General features: G+C 41.5%; 2 protein-coding genes across 3 annotated transcripts; both read right to left on the bottom strand.

Moving 5' to 3' along the window:
• Window positions 1–57: 57 nt before the first annotated feature.
• Window positions 58–4942, bottom strand: LOC100115898 (T-complex protein 1 subunit epsilon). The gene is made up of 7 exons (XM_001605708.6): window positions 4637–4942; window positions 2950–3374; window positions 2438–2630; window positions 1842–2111; window positions 1320–1505; window positions 746–1064; window positions 58–520 (listed from the first exon to the last, which is right to left on the bottom strand). Exons 1-7 carry the CDS (start codon window positions 4742–4744, stop codon window positions 393–395), a joined length of 1629 nt encoding a protein of 542 aa, XP_001605758.1. The 5' UTR covers window positions 4745–4942; the 3' UTR covers window positions 58–392.
• Window positions 4943–5169: 227 nt separating this feature from the next.
• Window positions 5170–19911, bottom strand: LOC100120393 (BCL2/adenovirus E1B 19 kDa protein-interacting protein 3). 2 transcript variants are annotated; one of them, XM_003424677.5, is made up of 7 exons: window positions 18626–19213; window positions 13301–13360; window positions 12840–13005; window positions 11839–11926; window positions 7803–7873; window positions 7509–7664; window positions 5170–7419 (listed from the first exon to the last, which is right to left on the bottom strand). In XM_003424677.5, the coding sequence occupies exons 1-7, from the start codon at window positions 18666–18668 to the stop codon at window positions 7368–7370; spliced, it is 636 nt and encodes a 211-aa protein (XP_003424725.1). In that variant the 5' UTR covers window positions 18669–19213; the 3' UTR covers window positions 5170–7367. The 2 variants fall into 2 exon arrangements, with proteins under 2 accessions (XP_003424725.1, XP_001605739.2); XM_001605689.6 differs by lacking the exon at window positions 13301–13360 and having other exon boundaries at window positions 18626–19911.
• Window positions 19912–20799: the final 888 nt, after the last annotated feature.

Genomic DNA, 20799 nt, shown 5'->3' with positions numbered 1-20799 from the left:
CTAATTACCTGTCTTTTTTTGATTTACTCAACATTTCATAAAATAATAAAATTAAAGTTTTGTTAGTTAATTTATTCACTTTTGTTCTGAATTTTGTAATGTATAAAAACTTATTTAAGTCAAATCTCATTTGCGATACTTCAAATAAATATTACAGGAATCAGAATAAAGCAATATTCTGTAACTGTAGTTTAATACTTTTATTTGTGTATAAATTATTTTTGACGATGACACGCGCCAATGTGAAAGGCGCACTTGACTGCATATGCAGTTTGTGTTATAAAAATTAGAAGTACAAATGAAGCGTATTAATATTATGCACGAAAAATATTCATTTTCATTCTGTAACAATTTTATGACGTTATATTCACAATAAAAAAGAGTGAAGCTTATCAATATCCAGCGTCAGCTGGCGAACGAATGTCGTCGATCTTCAAGATCATCTTTACCAACTGTGTCGCCAGAAGAATCTGTTGAGTTTTGCTCTTGAGTGATTCGATCACATTTTGAACTCTCATGTCTGAAACATCAAATTTACAATACGATTAGGTAATTGAATTTCATAAAAAAAAGTAATGTTGAATCTCTATTAGGTTCAATAACATTGATATTATCAAACATCGAATAACTCAGATTCATTAATTTTGCAAGGTGTCTGAACAGTAAGGTGCATTGATAGCACCACTGGAATTCTCCTTGCACAAGAGCTTCTTGAAGAAAAAAATTTTATAAAATGAAAACTTACCCGATGTACCACGATTCATGCAGTCAATGCCAAGGGCAGGATTTTTGTCGGCGAGCTGGCGGGCCTTCACCTCTGAGAGGGAGTTAATTGAGGGTAGACCGCAGTTCTCGGCCAGAGCCATGGGGATGGCTTCGAGCGCGTCAGCAAACGCTCGGAAGGCATATTGTTCGAGCGAGCTGATCTGATCGGCACCGGCTGCGCAAGCAAGCGAACACGAGATTTCAGCTGCACCGCCACCGTATACAATCTGGTCTTTTACTACAAGATTGCGCACAGTGCATAGAGCATCGTGCATCGAACGCTTGGCTTCCTCAACGATCTGTAAACAAGATAAAAACATTCAACCGGTTAACTTAAGTAAGTTACGATTCATAAGGGGGAAAAAACATTTTTATTTTTATATCTAATTTGTAGGATCCAAGCTTGGTTTAACAGTAGAGTGAGCTATTAAACGAAATAAAAACTCGAATTCGTTAATTTTGCAAGGTGTCTGAACAGATAGGTACATTGAAGGTTCCACTGGAATTCTCCTTGCTGTTAGTTACATTAAGTTTACACAACATGTTAATCTTACCATCTTGTTTCCACCACGGATAAAGATCGTGACAGCTCGCGAGTTTTTGCATTCCTCTATCACCAACATCTTGTCCTTAGTGGTGCCAAAGCTGAGTTCTCTAACTACGCCTGCATAGCCAAGTTTTTCCGGAGTGAGTTCTTCGAAACGAGGAACAATGCGTCCACCAGTAGCGATGGCAATGAGCTGAGGACAACAAGTGTTAAATAATCAGTTTTTGGAAATTAAATACTTGAATAAATATTCAAATGGCAGATAAAAATTAAGCCCTCAGCTCTCATAATCATTGATCACAGGAGCCACTGCAAAAATCAGATCCTCGTCATGCGTTATTCAGCAAAACTTTTGCTTTTCATTAAAGTCGAAACGAAGTTTCAACCCAAAGATGAAAGACAAAAGTTCCAAGAATAAGTATAACAATTTTCACGATTTTCACCCTCCTCTAAGGCAATTTTTCATCATTGGGCAATTCAAAGATATTTTGCAAGGCATTTCATTAAAAAATTAGAAAACATGGCTTACTTCGATTTCTGGACCTCCGACCCATCTGACGGCTGGAAGTTCCTTTTGCAGAAGAAGATGGTTTGCTTCGTCATCGAAACCCCACTGACAGATAGCCAAAGTTGCTCCAGCCTTTTTGACTTGCGATACCATGTCGATGAACTTTTCTCTTTCGTAGTTTCTTAATGCTTTGTAGTCTTCAACAGACGTGACGTCGAGCTTATGCTTGGTTTTGGGTTTAGGGGGTTCAAACGGACAAGTCAAGATAGCCAGTTTGACTTTTTCCAGGCGCTAAAATTGATTAAGGATTGATTTATTCAATATGTCATTGATGGCTAGACAATACAAAATTATAATAAGTTTCAATTAGTTAACAATTTATTTACACTAAGAGATAAAATGTAAGGGCTGTATGCTTTCGTTCACCGGTGTAATACTTGAGCATGCTAACAAGATAGCATACCGAGAAGCCAAAGTACACTATCTTATCAACATATCTCTACTACACCATAAAAAAACAAATAGCATCATTGATCTAGCAAGACATAACACCAATCTGATGAAGTATATCAGCTTAGCAACAGACAGTTTGCATAATTAATTTGTACTTATTTTACCTTTGGCATTTGTGGATGGCTGAAGTTTTTGTCAATAACAACACCACGAACTAACATGGTATCTTCTAAACGACCACCGACTTTTCCCTCAACCTTAATGAGTTCAAAATTCACATCTCGTGATTTTAAATCTGCTACTGCCATAACTGCATTGACAGCAATTTCCGCCATTTGCCTGTGACACTTGTTGACTCTGAAAATCAATGAAACTGTGAAATTTCCATTTTTATAATTCTACATTATAATAGTTATACATTGATATGAGCCCTCAGCTCTCATAATCTTTGATCATTGGAGCCACTGCAAAGGACTCTTTCTCAAAATGAGTAAACTTTTATCGTAACTTTTATCTCAGAAAAATTTAGGTTTTATCTATATTTTAAAGAGACTTGAAACAAAAAAGCTTAAGCAAAATTATACTACGAATCCTTTACCCTCCTCTGCAAGAGTTTGTCATCATTGGGCATTAATTATTAATTAAATTTTCTAAAACTAAAAAAATGTATATTTACATTTTAGAACCAAGCGTTGTCATAGCAACTTTGATCAGTGGCTCAAGATTGTTGGGATCCACAGGAAAACTCTCAGAGATTTCATTGAGGTGATCAATAGCACACTGTGCAGCTAATTCAAATCCATCAGCTATCCTTATGGGATGGATTCCTTTGTCAAGCAGCTGCTCAGCTTGCTCAAGAAGAGCACCAGCTAATACCACAACACCAGTGGTGCCATCACCAATCTCATCATCCTGAGACTGTGACAGCTGAACCAAAAGCTTGGCAATTTCATGATCTACGTCCATTTCCTTCAAGATGGTGGCACCATCATTGGTAACTGTTATATCACCATCGCCACTGACCATCAATTTATCCAGACCCTTTGGTCCCAAAGAAGTTTTAAGTATGTTGGCAATAGAACGGGCAGCTGTAATGTGAGACTGAAATAAAAATTAAAAAATTTAATAAACATACAAATGGTTAGATTTAAAGCACACAGTGCTTGAGCAAATAGAGGTATGAAGTTATACCTATGGGATATTCAACTTTAACTACCAAAAATGAATTCATGAAAGTAAACAGACAAAGTCATTAAAGTCAGAGTAACTCAATTTTCAAAATTTATTTAACTTTTTCAACACTTCTTTATTCCATAAATAAATAAATTAAGATACAAAAGATACCCTCAGATCTCATAATCATTGATCATAGGAGCCACTGCAAAAGCTGAATCCTCAAATTACTTGTTATGATTACTCTGAATTCCATTAACAGTAAAAAAAATTGAATCATTAATGAAAGACAAAAGTACATATAAAAAGTAAATTGATTTCTTCAACTTTCACCCTCCTCTAAGGCATGTTGTCATCATTGGGTAATAAGTGCATCTTTAACTGTCTAATGAACAATGTAAAATTAGAAATTCCCTAGTTAGAATGTATTTATCTGCAATGTTAAACATCTTCAATTGAAAGCTAAGCTCCAATACAAAAAAGGTCTCTATTCAACATTAAGAAACAAATCAATTCTTGTAAATGTGTGCATTTTTTATCGAGTAGGTGTGTATTTTTTAGAGTGATGAATGAAAATTGTTCTATGCATTGATTGGAATACCTATATTTCCCAATATGGAGCATCATTTTCAAGCATAAATTGTTAAAAATAATTCAATTTATAATATGCATTTTAAACGTGCTTCAGTGTCATCGACTGAAAGCACAACAATCGCGAAAATACTTATTTTCTGTGAAAGACTACATCCAATCTTACGCACTTCCTTTTATGGTCAGAATATAAAGTCGTCGAGAAAGACCCGACAAGAAAGGCGGAGGGCGCGCTACTCGGCAACGAAAAAAGGATTACTCATTTCGTTAGCGTGAACCTAACCAAACTGCCGCTATCGTTAATGAATAAATGAAAGTTGGAGATCGATAGAGAAAAACGTTAACACACGTAATCACACTCGATCGCGAGTTATATTTCCAGCCGCAGATAGGCCGTAGCGGCCATTTTTTCCAGAATCACGTGCGTTCCAGCGAAAACGTAAAACGCATCGTGACAGCCTTATAACAAGCATCGGACGCAAAAGTAGCACCCCACTTAACAATTTCCCAACGATTTCCAAGTCTCAACGTCGACGATCAAAACGATAATCGCGGAAAAAAGCGCGATCGAAAGAGCGAGAAGGAGGTTATGGGCTTACCTTGATGGCATCGTTGCCGGTAAGACGCTTTTGCTTGTCCTGATCACGAAGAATGATGAACGGCCGGCCGAACTCGTCGAAAGCGATGGATCCGGGAAACGCCGTCATTTTGACTGTGCTTGCTCGGATCTGCCGATGAGTTAAAATAAGCTCTTCTTCACGAAGACTCTCTCCCACGAGGTCTTATCGTTGGCTGTTATTCACGTACGAGGCAACCATCTTGCCGTGAGCGGCAATCGCGAGAGAAAACTACGGGCGGACGACCGACGAGCGGAAGTGAGAACACGCATTGACTTTTTTTGGAGCAGAATAACGCATGCGCGCGAGGAAGGACGGACGTCGATATTGTGGCGCGAAAGCATTCAAATTATTCAATTTTATTATTTTTATGTCGTGCCTGAATGCGTCGAATTGTAAAGTTCCAACCATTAATTTTGTTAACGAATTATGAGCATTGTGAATTAATGGAAAAGAAGTCTTGATAGGACTTTCGTGGCGATTTTTGCATGAAGAAATCAAAAAAGCTTCTCGAATAATGACGATAAAAATATTTATTATGAATAAGTTAATTATAAAACACTTTGATTTTGTCTGAAAGCTTATATAATTATGATTGGTTTGTCTTTAGTCCATATTTCCAATAGGTACCAAAAGAGATTATTAAATATACATTGTGCAAGATAGTGTTGAGATTTATAAGAGTTTTGAGAAAAATTGTAGACATGTCAAACATGAATTTGTCTCTGCAAGTTCTGGTTGAAATTTTCAAATAGCCCAGCATAGTGTACACTTGTCATTAAAGAAATATTCATAGAATTTATTGAATAGATTTACAAAATGCTTTATTTCGTGGTACTGATAAATTCGGATAAATATAAACATTTTTATCCTATCCAGAGACAAAATATAATGTGTCTTGAAAAAGTGCTCATATAATCCCTTTGACACCATACTTGACTAACGGAAGAATAAAATGACAATAACTAGCATTTAAACAATATTAATTATGATATAGTTAGTATTATCGCTATAAATATGTATACATACATTCATTGTTACAAACAAATCACGTACTTCAATACGTGGCATTTTTTTATTTTATTTTATTTTTTCTGTAGAAATAAAATAGTGCTATTACATCAATTTCTAAATGGTGTAAAAGCCTTAGATAAGTCGATTGAACTTAAAATTAAAAATTAATCATAACATAAAAAATTCACTGCATCGATTCACAGACAAATCAAATTCTCTTTTCATTCTTCACGTGCTTGAGATCGATTAGTCTTTAAATAATTTCAATTGATTCTTGAAAATTATCGAATTTCACTTTCAAAAATTAGTCTTGTATTTACATTCTTTTGGGCACTAGACATTTCAATATAGTCGACGAAACTGATTCAAACAGGTACTATTGATAAAAATTTACATTCAGGAGGAAGAGAAAACCGTCGATCAGAGGATCTTAAATTCGTAAATTTTGGCATTTATATGCATTTTCACTGTGAAAAGAGCGCTTTCGCGAAACAACAAGGCATTGCTTGAAATTGTTGAAAAATTGGATAGTACAAAAATTTGGTCTAGGAACCCTCAGGATGTCTCGTCTCATCGAAGAAAGTTTTATACCTTGCACAGCTAATATAAAAACTTTAGCTACTTTTCGAAATTGCCACTCAAATCCTCCGCTTTATATCCTCGTATCCTCCTCTATATATACTTTTACATTTCCCTACGAAAAATAAGCTATCAACATTGCTTGCCATTCTTTTTCCAAGTTCAAAACAACAAGACTTAAAATTTGAAGTCGCTAAGAAAAAGTACCGATTACCTATAATAGATTAATTTTGACTAACACCCTTCAATCACAACGTGCATTGTTCGATAGCCTTTTTCTCGTCGGGAAACTTTGCTTCTCCGCTCATCTCATTTGTTCCTTCCTTTCCATATAGATCGTATAGAGATAAATACTATGCAAGCTATTTGCTAAAAACTATCGCAGATAGAAACGCATTAGAAACAGTATAAAATGGACAAGTATTTTAATATATATATATTTTTTACTTCATTTTGCAAATCTCGGCGGACTCGTCAAAAACTCCTCCCTTTAAACTAGTCTACTACTCTGGTCCATCGTAAAAATCCGTCTCAGCTTTTTTATCGCTCTCAGTTTTCTGTCTTTTTCGTCGTACACAGTGTATATATATATATATATATATATATATAACTTTTTTTTTGGTTGTTTATACATTATTTTTCTCACTAAATATCAACTTAGACGAATGCTTAAGTCATTAGCGCTTAAGAGAATGACAGCGTGTCCATGACACAAGGCGAGGAGATAGAGAATTAACCAAAAAAATCAAGGGATAGTTTATATATAGACTTGCTTTTGCTTTTCCTGTTGCGTATCTTGCTCATCGCATGAAATTGTCGTACGCGTACATCTTTACAGATTTATTGTAGAATTTCGTGCGCATCATTTCAGAGGGCCCTTTTACTGTTCCGGTCGAGGTCAGCAACTTTAGTGTATACACGCTTCGCTCAGTCTTGGCCTATGCAATCTGCATGGGTGTGTCTGAGGATATGGGAGTGTGGGAGGGTTTAGGGATCGGCCAGTGTCTATTTCTTTCTCTCTCTTTCTCTATCTGGCTGTTTGTCCGTCGTCGAGATAAAGTCGTTTGTTTCTGCAGGAGCCAACGAAAGATCTGGCGCGTGTGAGGTCGGTCCGCGAATTTCATTCGATGGTCACTCGGGACACCATGAGTCCTCGCCTGGTCAGCCAGACTCTGCAAGACAGAGGGTAAAACAACAATTAAACAATTGAAAGAGGCATCCAACGATAACGAGTGCTCGATTGAAATCGACGTCGACTTACCCAATTCCAGTTCCAATGATGAGCGAGAGTATATTGGTCAAGAAGAGCGTGTAGAGCACCTCTTTGGAGAAGAGGCCGTTCTTGCCAACCTTCGCCGTCCTTATGCTGTACGTTTTCCGTCTGCCCATGCCCAACTGGTGCTTCAACTTCCAGTCTCTGTAACGAGAGCAAACAAAAAAAAACAAAGCGTGAGTAAGATTTACACAATAGGTGGATTATATAATATAGAGCGAATCGATAAAAACCGTGGGCTATACACACGCACTTTTTTCTATACCCCACGCAAACACTTACTTAGGTCCGATTGGCTCCGGCTTGGTGTTCCATTCGTATATCCAGTCCGTGCTTTTGTCCAGATCCACGTCCTGTAACATAAAGAGAAACAGCTCGGGTTAGAAAACGACTCAAGGATCTGTACACTGCTTACACGCATTCCCAAGCGATAACGTAAGTGTGTTATGGAATAGAAAGCTGTGCCTGTAGCGCGCGATCGGAACTTTCTTCTTTCATAAATTCAAGACCAAAATCACCAAAATCATACAAGGCGTCGATGCTATTCGGGAGAAAAAAGTTGGGCAAAAAACGCACAGGTATGAGACGCAAGAAAGGACAAAGATTTTGCGCGACGATCTCTGACGCACCCACGACGAAAATAAAAAGTCTTTGTTTACGTTCGTACCGCGCGCTAATCCTCGGGACTTAGCGACTAGCGATGATAATAATAAAGAAAAAAAAAATTGCTTAAAAACAATCCTTTTATCTCCGCATCACCTATGCTATCGATAATCGTACGATTACACATCGCGAACTACGTAGGATTTGAAAGGGAAGCTCGATAAAAAGCGATCGTGTTCCATTTACGCACGTATCCCCGGAGAAGAAGAAGTCGGGACAAAAATATTATCGCATACGAGTCGCTCTTCAGCGGAGTGACTCACGCGCTCTTTTCACAACAAAGGCAGCCTCGAGCTTATTTCAAGCAAACGTCCACGCCACTCCGTGGGACAATGGACTAACTGAGTTATTTCAATGCGCTTTTCAATGCTTGCGCTTATCTTAATCGTTGCGCTATTGGCGAATCCAGGGAGACGAGTGTGACAGTTTGTCAGCGAGACAAAGAAGAAAGCGGGATGTATTCGTAACATGGGAAAATTAACAACAGTGTGTACTTAGTGTGCGCGTTCGATTAGAAAGAAAGGAAAACAGGAGAGGGAGAGAAACGAAAGTTTTATCGCGTACGGAGCAGCGCGTTAGTGGGTGAATAAACTCGTTAACGTTCTGGGCAGCGTAAACACTGTACTAACATAAACAAATGGTAGGAATCACGTAAAGTTTACAATAAGCCGAACGTCTCTTTGCATAGCATAATGATCTGATACGAAAATAAGAAAACCAAATCAAAAGAAGAGCAGCTCATTGCGACGGCTCGCGTCATCCGCGTGATATCAATCGCTGCGTGAGTGACTCGGTAGGAGATCGTCGGCGCTACTATACGGCGCACTGTCAAGGTCGAGCATTCTGCAAGTGCATTAACATTCGCGCGACGTTGGACGCTTGGCTGCTCAATTTTTGCGCCGATAATAATTACTGCCACGAGCGCGTGTTTATATTTACAGGAAAAATTTCATCACTCCAGGATAAGCCCGATGCAGAAACAAGTATGCCGAGGAAATTTTCGTATTTGGAAAACAAACGAACGGAAGACGCAGTTGTAAATGCCGTGGAAAGATAGGTGTATATAAAACTTGTTTTCTTTCGACGCGTACAGGCATGGCGCGAGCGAGTTGTGTGCGACGCAGAAAAGAAGAGGACGCGAATACCACGTGTTTATCAGCGGCTCTATGGATGATTCGCGTGGTGGCGTCTCTCTCTCTCTCTCTCTCTCTCTCTCTCTCTCTCTCTCTCTCTCTCTCTCTCTCTCTCTCTCTCCCTCGAAAAAAGTCGGGCTTTTCTACAACGCAACGCTCTTTAATTCGAGACAATATCGCGCGATCGGCTCTCAGGTGCACCGAATGCCGAGTTTATACACGTTGTATACGTTTATCTTAAGGTCAATGACTAGCCTTATTTAGATTTTTCATTTCCGGATGGCGATTTCAGCTTTTCACTGTTTCGAGCGGAAAAAATAATTTTCTTTTATTTGACAAGTGTGTCTTCCGGCTACAACTGCGACGATGTCTCCCCTCAAGGCTTGAAAGGACAATGCGGCTGTGTCCACATAAATTGTAAAAGAATCAGAGGTGTTCATAGAGGCGAGGCTGTATGTTTTCACACCTTTTAGTGAGTGTGAAGAAGACTGTATAATCCGTAGGCTGTCGAGTTACAGAAAAATCAGACGAACTGAGCTGCTTTGGAAAAATGCGCACGTGCGTGTTCGAATATAAACAAACTCGAAGATTTCTAGTCTCGTGCTATCGATAATTTTTCAACGCTGTACGTTGTTTTTTTCTTTCGAATCACGGATAAGAACAGCCGATATGACGATGCGCGCAATTTTTTCACTTTTCCAACACCCGACGCAGAGCTTACGTTCGACATTCGATTGGAGCAATTGTCGATGCGATACGCAATAAAATGACGCGTGAAAACACTACGCAGATCCAGTGCTTCCTAGCAGTTGAAGAAATGTGTAACAATGACGTGTAGCGAACGACAGAATTATCGAAAACAGATAAAGCTTCGCAACAGCTGTTACCGCGGTTACCTTGGCGCGTCGGAATAATTCGTACTACGCACTTTAACGCGCTACGCAGGCATATCGAGTGACATCTAGGATTGAATTCCTCGCCGGGGTAAGCAGATCTGCGCAAGAGCTCTTGGATGATATAGAGTGTCAAACCGGATTCAAAATCAACGAGATGCTTCGATCTAACATCTGACGAAATTTCGACGAGCTTGAAACAGCTGCTCTGATGCAACGTTGTCAAAGCTTTACAGAGAATACGTGACTAATCATCGCTCTATATAGTTGCGCCGATAAGCCCGTAATTTACAATTGCGAAACATCTAACGATTCAGCTCTACAGAAAAGCTTTCGCAGATCGATAGTTCCGCGAGCGTTGCATAAAAAAGCGCATACGCGCGCGCGTTATTGGTGTCACGTGAGCGTGTGCCGCGAATGAAAGGCTCTCTCATTCGCAGGAGAGTCACTGATCTCAAGAGCCTTGTATGGGAAAGAATGGCTGGCAGCAGCGCGCGGCTACCTAGATCTAGGCAGCCAACGCTCGTAGGAGATGTAAACCAGTTGTCGAGAAGAGGCTGAGAACGCGCGCTTGGCTTTATATTCTGTTTTGCTTTTCGGTGTACATTACGCGCAAGAGAGAGACAGAGAGAGAGAGAGAGGGAGACCGGTTTGCAAATTTTATGACGCTTGTTTTTCCGCGCTGGAGCTGAATAATATTCGAATGCGTCGCGTATTTATAGATCTGCGCAGTGGTTATTCTTAGCAGACTAGATATTATTATTTTAATTATTGTTACGAGCTAGCGTACGGTTGAAAGCACGTAACAAAGTCCGCTTTTGGAAATGTCTAACGCGACGTCTCGTTCCAGTTGATTCGACGATTATGCTCGGCTCATTGTTCCTCCGGGACAGCGGACAAAAGAGATCTTCGAATTTATCAATCCAATGCGCTTGACGATACATCTACGTACAATGACTTTTTCTCCCTCTTTTTTACCTAGAGTTTTATGAGTCAATCGTTATATTACGCAATTAAGCTAAAGGTATAATATCGCGTAGTTACAGAACTGAGAAAAAGTATGAGTGACACATCGAGTCCGTACATAATACATTCGTCTATAAGGCCAAGTTTCGCTCTATTTACCTGCAGTAGCAGCGCAGTGTTTACATTGCGCGCAAAGTGCAGTCACCTCGGCTGCGCCGCTGCAGCTGCGCCGCCCACGTATTATCCTACTCAAACTCGTAGTTGCGTGCATATTACATAGATATATACTATATGCTTCTTGCGGCGTGCTCAAGCGAATTCATGCCTAAGTATACACACTGGTGTAAATGGACTTTGAGTGGAAAAGCGAAAGTTTGTGAGCCGCAGCTTTTTTATCGTTGCGACACGATGCGGATGAATTCATCAAGCTGTCTCCAGCGACGTGAACTACAACGAGCTTTTTGTGTACTTGCTTTGATATTTCGTTAAATCGGTATATGCAAAATAAAATTCGATTGAAATTTCGTACGCGGCGAGTCTTGGCCAAAAATAACTTTGATATTAACGTTCCTGGCTACCGCTGAGAGTAGTTAATAAGGCTGTTGTTTTTGCATTAAACATCGTCGGGCGATTTCAGAGTGAGTTATACCGTGTTAAACAAACCTTGTGACAAGTGTGATTAATGAAGACTCCTTTCAGTTCGTCCTCAGTCGATAGTTCCGTGTTGGGGCTGTTGGGCGGGCTCTTGGGGCTGAAACATTGATTATTCGCTATATTAACCATGGCTTACACGACAAAAAATTTTTTTTTTTCAAAACAAAATAGGTAAAAGAAAGCAGAAGCATTAGCCTAATCCCAACGCAAAGCCCGAGTTTGAATTTCGTGCAGATGTGCAAGCTTTCCCATCGCTGCTGCGCAGCTCCTTCAATAATGACTCATCACGAGCACGGCCCACTTTCCGAGCTCTGCTCCACTACTTATAGGTGATGGCAATCTATAGTCTCTCTATCTATGCTACAAGAGCTATAAGAAGCCTCTCTCTCTCTCTCTCTCTCTCTCTCTCTCTCTCTCTCTCTCTCTCTCTCGGCTATACGTACGTTACACACACGCACACGCACACACGCATACAAGCTACTTATACAGGTGTATCAAGAGCGACAGTCGCCACAAAGCTATCTCCTACTTTCTGCGCATTAAGCCGATGCGCCTAAGTATACACAGACACACGTGTGGAGTTCGTCGCATTACGTATTTATAAAGAGCTCTTACACGACCGACCTGCAACAGTGACATCAAGTGCGCAACTGCTTTCTTTCAAAAATACCAAAATGTATATGACACGAGATCTGGTTATAGTTTCTACGCCGAGACTCGTCTAATGAAGTTTTTTTTTTCTAAAATCATGCTCCAGATGCTGTAGACTTCGTACAGCTGCGCACACAACTGCAGCAATGAGAAAGAGACAAAGGAAATTCCTTTCATTTATAGCGAAGCGAAGCGAAAGAAAAAAATCATCGAACTCGCCATACTACTCTCGAACGATCTTCGTTCGGAATGACACGAAGCAGAGGAGAACAACAGAGAGAAAGCGGTTAACTAATAATAACATCATAACACAAGTGGCGGTGCGGCCAAGGTCGTCGTCTTTTTTCTCTCACTCTTACCTGTCCCGTGGCGTGTCCCGTCTGGACGAGGCGAGCGAATGCCTGGCCGAGGAATGCGTTGAGTCCCTCTGGGCGTCTCGCAGAAGCCGCAGGTACTCCTCTCCGCCACTGCCGAACGGCAAGGGAGTCACTCGGTCCACCGGCGTTGGGCACAATACCCATGACTCTGAAATTTAAAAATAAACAATGTGTGAGGATTCGTCTTTTTCGTTTGACTTTGTTCTATCGAGAGATGTTATGGCGATTTTTTTTTTTTTTTTTTTAATGTTGTCGCTATAACTACACCTCAACCCTCGGATCGTCAAGCGTTCGTTAAACGGTTCCAATAATTATTATTGTTGAATTAAACGCGAGACCTGTGCTTCTTTAGGACGTCGTTTAAATTATAATCATCGATATTCACTTGCGGATATCCTAGGGTTGTTGTATTTTTTAGAGAAGAAAGAGAGTAATATTCTCACTTTTCATAATGTAGCTCTTCCATTGTGGGATGGATTTGTCGGGTGACTCGGCGAGATCTCCTTTGTAAATCATGGAATTTTTTCGTTTCATTATACAACAAATTTTCATCGCATTCTTTCATTCGCATCAATTATATATAACTTTTCTATTGTCTTTGATTACATGAACACTTGCGAATCCTTCTCTCAAACAAAAACTTTACGTATAAAAAATTAGGGCTTTAACGTCCTTGTTATTCGTTGTTTTTTTTTACAATTATACGAAAGATTTGCAAACCAAATTGTTGTGAATAAAAGTTACGCACGCGATCAAGAAATAATTCCAGATTTAGGAAGAACTGCCTTAATCACCCTAATTTTTTACGCATAATAATGTATATTAATCATGAAAATTTAGTAACACGTGCACACACGAACTGTCTGTCAAAGGATCCGCCACATTACCCTAAATATGAAACTCTTCCGACTGCAACTTCCGGAGAGAGAGAGAGAGAGAGAGAGAGAGAGAGAGAGAGAGAGAGAGAGAGAGAGATCCAATCTACTCGTGCAGCGCGGGCACAAAAAGAAGCGAGACAATGTTTACGCTCGGGCTATTCTCGTCGGGCTTTGTCATTCCGATGCGCGCACGTGTGTCACAGTCAGCCGAGCGCGAAAATCATTCCGGCGCCAATATTTAGGAAAGCTCCCAAATGAAACTTTGCGAGCGACTGCCAAGTAAAAGAGCAAAAGATGCCAAAGTAAGCGCGAAAAAAAGCGTCGCATCATGCAAGTCGTTGCTCTCTCGTTATCTTCCGCGTAAACATCACTCGTGCCTCTGCTCTCTCGTTCGAAACGAGGTAAATGTCAAGCGCTGCATGCTGCAGCTGATGTGGGTATATCGATAATGAAGGGTTGGAAGGTCAGTGGCATCGGGTATCGATCTCGGAGGGAAAAACGTGTGTCGGATGCACCGGCAGCTTCTGCATATCGCTGTGTATTATTAAAAGGATTGTGTATAGTGGGGTATGAAGAGGACATAAGTTGGTTAATAGAGACGAGAAAAAGAGCAACTCGCGGCTTCTCAAGCGTGACCCGCGTTGGCATATCTGCGGGAAAAACGTCGTGTGTATATAGCCTCGCTCTTGGAGAGTCAAAGTCGAGGACGTTTCGTGATCGTATACAGCTTCTGTCAATCGTGCGCTAGATCAATTAAATTTCTCAATGGACTTTCGCATGCGAAACGACTTGTGTCGTTCCTCCCCTTATCTCTGAAATTGTTTTACCGATTGTTATGCTGAATGACTGAATTTATATGGAATATAAATTAAAACATCATTTTCTCAGTCGATAAATTTAAGCGGGAAATTCGAATTATTCATTGTCCGTGAAACCCTCTTAAACTTTCCATCCATAAAGTCTCGACGGAAAAAAACTGCGAAAAGTAGTCAATCCCTCTATGTATACTCATGGTACATCACAACAGTAGCCGCACGTGCGATCAATATTCCTGCCGATCGTCACGTAGAAGCTGATAATAATGTCTCTCATAAGACGTAAAGTCTTATATACACAGAGGAAAACGGAGAACAAGCGCTGACTGCGAACTCGATCGTTTTGCACTTTTATGAGAAGAGATTTATCTCGGCACGAAAATTGCGCTAGCCTTTGTCGTGTGCAATTGCTGTATGTAATGTAGCCGCTGATGCTGCCTTCAGTCCTATGCATGTGTGTGTGTGTGTGTGTGTGTGTATAACACGTCCGCGATCTCCTGATTGGAAGAGTCTCTCGTGAAGACGGTCACGTATGCGGTACGAAAGATGTGTGCTATATGTGCAAAGTGGCTTTCCGACACTCGTCTTTCTAACTATATACACTTACTTACTCTTTTTCATTGAATGATTGAAGCGCTATTTATATATACTCTTTTTTATTTACGTTTGGACATATTGTATTACACGAAAGAAAGAGGACCTATTTAAAGAGTTATCTTATCGCCGAGGACACAAGCTATACGTCATCGCTTACACGCAAGAGCTGATAAAAAAGTAATTACTTAATCGTGTTTTATTTTTTACGATGCAGATAAACATTATTGTTGATTCTAACACTGTTCTATCTATTTGTTGAAGTATATTAAAATCACGATCGAATTCCTCGCTGTGCAAACTCATACGCAATCGAGCTAAAACCCCACCTGCCCATATGCCATCCATACAAGCGCACGAACCGGCGATTACGAGAGAACGCAGAGGGTCATAAATAAGTACAAGAGGACAAACGAGCTCTGGACGCGTTAATCCTTAACCTGCGTTAGCTCGCGCGACTAGTCAGGTAGTCATCTTCCCAGGTAGCAGCAGCCGAGGCACGTACTTTTCTCAGTTTCGTTCCTCCTCGTCGTTTCCTTTCTTTTTTCCGAAAAGTTCTTCCTGGTGGAGCGAAAAAACGAGACCTACTAAGCCTCCGATTTGACAAATTACAGCGAAGAAGAAGTCTATAAGGCCACTACTATACTCTGTGGGTATATATAAGTAGTTAAAAGGAGAGCCGCAGCGTCGTATTCTCGGAGCCGCAGAGCCGTAAGAAGACGTGAGCGACCTCGGCTGATGCGCTCCTTATACGCGGGCGTTTTCCTTTTCCTCACGAGTGCGCGCCTTATTTAATCTTCTTCGCGAGAAGGAAATCGCGTGCGCGCCTTTTTGCATTTTGTGTGTAATAAGCGAGAGGTAACAAGAGTATACCCGCGCGCGCACTGTAGTGTAGCGGCTTTTTATTTAACCTTTAATTAGATTGTTATATGGATTTTTTGCTAATTTTCATCTTCTTAACTATCTTTATTTTTCTCGTTTTCTCGCCTCATCAGCAATAATTCTGCGCATTCAAATCCGCGCTAATGGCGAATCGATTGTCGGGAATTAGCGAGCCGAGTTTTATTTTTATTTCTGTCCCTCTCTGCACGCGTGTCCGCTCACATAAATATGACGCGATGAATATCGCAGTTGACAAGCGGCCGGAAAAAGGCGGCGTTTAAAACCACACACCCATCCTTATTACATACAATGTATATCGCTCTCGAGTGTTATGCTTCGATGCTCGGCTGGGATCTACGTGAATATTGCTTGAAAAATTTATTTCAATTATGCGAATAAAGCTCGTATATTCACAATCTTTTGCAATACCTAAAACGCATAATTTCTCTCTGTTGATCGTGTCTACACACAAAGCGACGGCGGCCACACAAGACTATCAAGTCGCATTTTACATTGAGCCGCATCGAGTATAAAAAAGGAAGATAACACTGCAGAATAAAAGAGCAGAACTACAGCCGCAGCGGCACGCACTCATGGCTACACGCGGCCTAAAAATAAATCCACCTACTGATTCACGCCTCCTTTTATCTCTTTCTCTCTCTCTCTCTCTCTCTCTCTCTCTCTCTCTCTCTCTCTGTGTATCAATGCCGGCGTGCGCGTCTTCAGCAACAAAATCGCGTTGCTTAATTTTTTTCTCCTCGTCCTTATCTGCTGGGACCCCGAGAAGCCGATCGTTTTTAAATTAAAATTATAAACTACTTTATAAATACTTATCTCGCCCTGAGGAAAGAGAGTTATTGCCATCCAATTATTGACGAGCAAAACAAAGAAACATTCGCACCGTTGAGAGAGAAAGAGGGAGAAAGGAGAGGATCGCGCTCTGTTTTGACTGACTGACAAATGATACTGACGGGGGAGAGAATTAAGAAACTTATAATAAGACTGCATAATTGATAAACTTTGTGTATTTCCCGCGATACGCGCGCTATCTCCATTGTTTGTCGGAATCAAGGTTGATGCTCGTTTGTTGTTGTATTTTTATTCCGAGAGAAAAATTTTAAGGCGACGCGTATAATCTCACGGAGTAAGGAAAAAATAAATTCAGTGTATACAGTGCGTGCTTACGGATACGGAGTCGAAGTAGCGCAGAAGCGCAGGAGAAAAACAAACCCAACCCTCTTCTTCCGGACCCCCGTACACACTTGGGATTTCATACGTATATACTACGCAGGAAAAAAATACACACGCGCGCGCGCGCGCGTCAGTTCATTGATCCACAAAATTAGGAGGACGCAATTTGTAAGAGCGTTCTTCCGCCCGACGCCCACGGAGCTGACCCGGTTATAAAGAAGAGCCGAATGATTCTCCGAATAAGCGGGAATGTAAACAGCCGCGTTATTTTCGACGTCGTAGAGTTTAATCTTTCTTTACGCTCGATTAAACTGCCGCTCGTCCGAGTCGTTAATTATCGGACACATCGTCGGCTATTTTTTAAAGCGAAGATTCCGGTCAGGACAGCGCAGCGAAATATTGATTTTTTCGCAAGAAAACTGCGCGGAAAAAAACTGTTGTAAACGGCCACTTGGCCATTAACATATACGATTCCTGCAATGATCGATCGAAAAATCAGCATCGATAAAGTTTTGATCGAAGGAGGACGGGTGTCCGCAGGCGGTGGGAAAAAATGCAATCAAGTCGCGCGAGGAGGCGAAAACTCGTTCGATTTCCCAGCGAGGCTTCGCCGATAAATAAAAATCGGAGCAGGGAGAGAAAACTACGCCGCCGTCGAAGGTCAACGAGGAGAAGAAGAAGAGGAGGAGGAAGAAAGGATCGACAAAATGAAAAAAACAAGCAGAAGAATCGAGACTGTGCAGTGGCGCTGCTGCAACGACACAGTATATAAGTGTACAAATCGAGCTGCGCGAGAAAGAGAGAGGAGAGAAACAAAAGACAGCTGTTTGAGCGGCGACTCGCACTATACCTACGCGCATAACGCCTTATGTATAGCCGAGGTGGGCAGGTGTGCAGACGCGCACGTACGCCGCGTGTATAACGGCAGAAAAATCGTCCGAATTATTGCGCAGTAGCCGAACTTTCGCAAAAATCGCCAAAGGAGTACGACTCACTTCTCGCGTAACTTTGTGCAATATCGTTTTAAGAAGAGAGAAAAAGAGAGAGGTGACTGGAATTACGCGTCTTCTATTGAGAGAGAGTGAGAGAGAGAAAGAGAGAGAGCAGAATTCCCGATATCGCGCGCGACGCAAAAAACAGTACGCGATGCCGTCGTCATCGCCTCTTTCTGGAATACACACCGCGCGCGAAGAGCGCATGTGTGTGCGCGCCGCCGTCTCTCGGTGTGTTTACATCCACACACGGCATATATAGCGCGCGAGTCGCGGCGCGCTCCAAATGGCCGATACGCGCGAGCGTATATAGGTATATGCACGCGAGTATCAGAGAGAGAGAGCGACGCTCCTTTGACAGCTGTTTCGTTGTAAAATGCCAGAGAGCCGAGGCAATGCCCCGGAAAAATACTCACCTCCGAGCGTCTCGTCGGACGCGAATTTTCCCGTGGACGACATCCTTCCTACCTTCTTCTCTCTCTCTCTCGGAGAAAGGAGAAGCTTGCACAAAGAGAGACCGTCCTCCCTCGGGCGGCTCAGCGTGAGCGCGGAAGCTGCGTCCGGCCCTTTAACTCCGTGCTGCTGTTGTGCTGCTGTCTCGGTGCGGTGCAGTGCGTCGTGGAGGAAATAAAAACAACAACCGAGCGTCGCCGAGGATATCCGTACGCAGGCGCGGGCGCGTCAAACAAAGGGATAACGCTCGGCAACCGATGCTTATGCGCTCCTTTCGATGCCTTCGGCACTCGTTCACGCTGTACGTGCACTTTTTCGCGTTTTTCGACCGGGCGATGAGAAGCGCAAGCTTATACCTATATCTTAGGTAAAATTCGAACGGAAAGAAAAAAACGACGGACTGAGAGATGCGCGCTCGAGCGAGTCCTGCGAGCGAGTGGCTGTGGGGCGCGCGAGCGGCTGTGCTTTGTTTTGACCCGAGAGCGAACGTCAACACTGGCCGCACACACCACCGCGACGTAGCAAGCGGCGGCGAACACACCGACGTGAGGTGGGGGCAGTTTGCCGACGACTGCGATGCGTATCAGCAGCTGAGAGTGTGTGAGAGAGAGAGAGAGAGAGAGAGAGAAAGAGAGAGAGAGAGAGTGAGGGGGGTGAAAGAGAGGTGCGGGGGGGAATAAGGTACGCGTATAAAGTTTTGCTATAGTGCGTGCGCGCTGTGTGGTGTTGCTGCGCGAGTTTTGAGTATAACTACTGCGCGAGTCGTAGTGGAGTTGGAATGGAAAATGCTGTACACTGACGGCCGGCGAACCCTGTTGAGCGATGAGTTTTGATTTTACAGGGTATAAGTAATTTTTGCGAGAATTTCGCAGCTGGCGTTTGTTTTCTTAGTCGTATAGATAGTATAATTAATTAGGCCATTAAGCTTAGAACGACAGTTAAATGAAAAATAATCGTAAGAAATTGTGGCAATATGAAAGTACCAATTTCGGCTTTTTGATAGTTTGAAATCGTGACGCGGTCAGAAACTGGCGTTAAATGACAGCATTTCAAATACATTTCACCGCGGTTTCTGGGACGACCAAGGCAATGTTGGTTGATCAATTTTTACTCCAACTACGACGTAATTTGCCAGAACTATGATTAGCCACTTCCGATATCGATCGTATCATTGTTTACTTAACTACGTAAAATTCACGCCTACGATTTATCTTCTATACAATATTTCTAAAAATTCTTTAAAAAAAAAAAAAATAATAATAATAAAATAATTCTAATAAATTTCATCTCGGGAAAATCCTAAACGCACGAGTCGCCGCATTGACTCACGCTTATCATATAACTTGGTTTCATGCAACGGCGACATAGCAATAATATCTATGCCTATATATAGGTAGGTACGTGGCAGATGAGAAACATTGTTTCGTCGATCGGTTCATCGGTCTCGCGCGAGCGGCAAATTTCGAAAGCGAATCTGTTTTGCTGACGCTCGTTTCGCATGAGATGCGACTTACGCGCAGTCGCCGCACGTATGTTTGCGTAAGCTATATCTCTATCCGGCGGCTATGCATAATTTACGTAAAACTCGCTCGATAAGAGGATTTTCGATAGTGCGTACAATCGAACGAGTTATTATAATTAAATAAGAGATCGCATTTTTTTTCAAAGCGTAGAGTGAGTTATATTCTTGGATCAAGTGTTGAAATATCAACAAGTCGGATAATGCGCGCAATTTGCATACGATATTGATTAACTTTATCACTTGATTATTTGCACAAACAAATACGATATTGATATAGTGAATCATACGACGATGCGCGGTCGATTTAGTGAAAAGAAAAGCTGAATAAACAGTTGACAACGACATTCCTACGATTCCGCACGCATTTTCTTTGCAGAATTTCCTTAATTTAAAACTAATCCCGAAATCTTTCGGCTCTCCAAGAACAATAAGTCGAACAAAGAGGCATTAGCTTCTTGTTATTAATAAAACCGCGAGGAGTATCTCTCGCGGTCGAAAACTACATAGGTATAACAAGTGGGCTGCGCTGAGTCAAGGTTGACTGTAGAGTGCGTACAACAGAGCGAATAAGAGCTCGCTTCGATTCTCGCAGATTCGCGAAAAAAACGACCAAAA

The sequence above is a fragment of the Nasonia vitripennis genome, chromosome 5, assembly GCF_009193385.2.
Source record: "Nasonia vitripennis strain AsymCx chromosome 5, Nvit_psr_1.1, whole genome shotgun sequence".
Lineage (NCBI taxonomy): Eukaryota > Metazoa > Arthropoda > Insecta > Hymenoptera > Pteromalidae > Nasonia > Nasonia vitripennis.
This window is presented reverse-complemented; position numbering and strand designations above follow the sequence as displayed.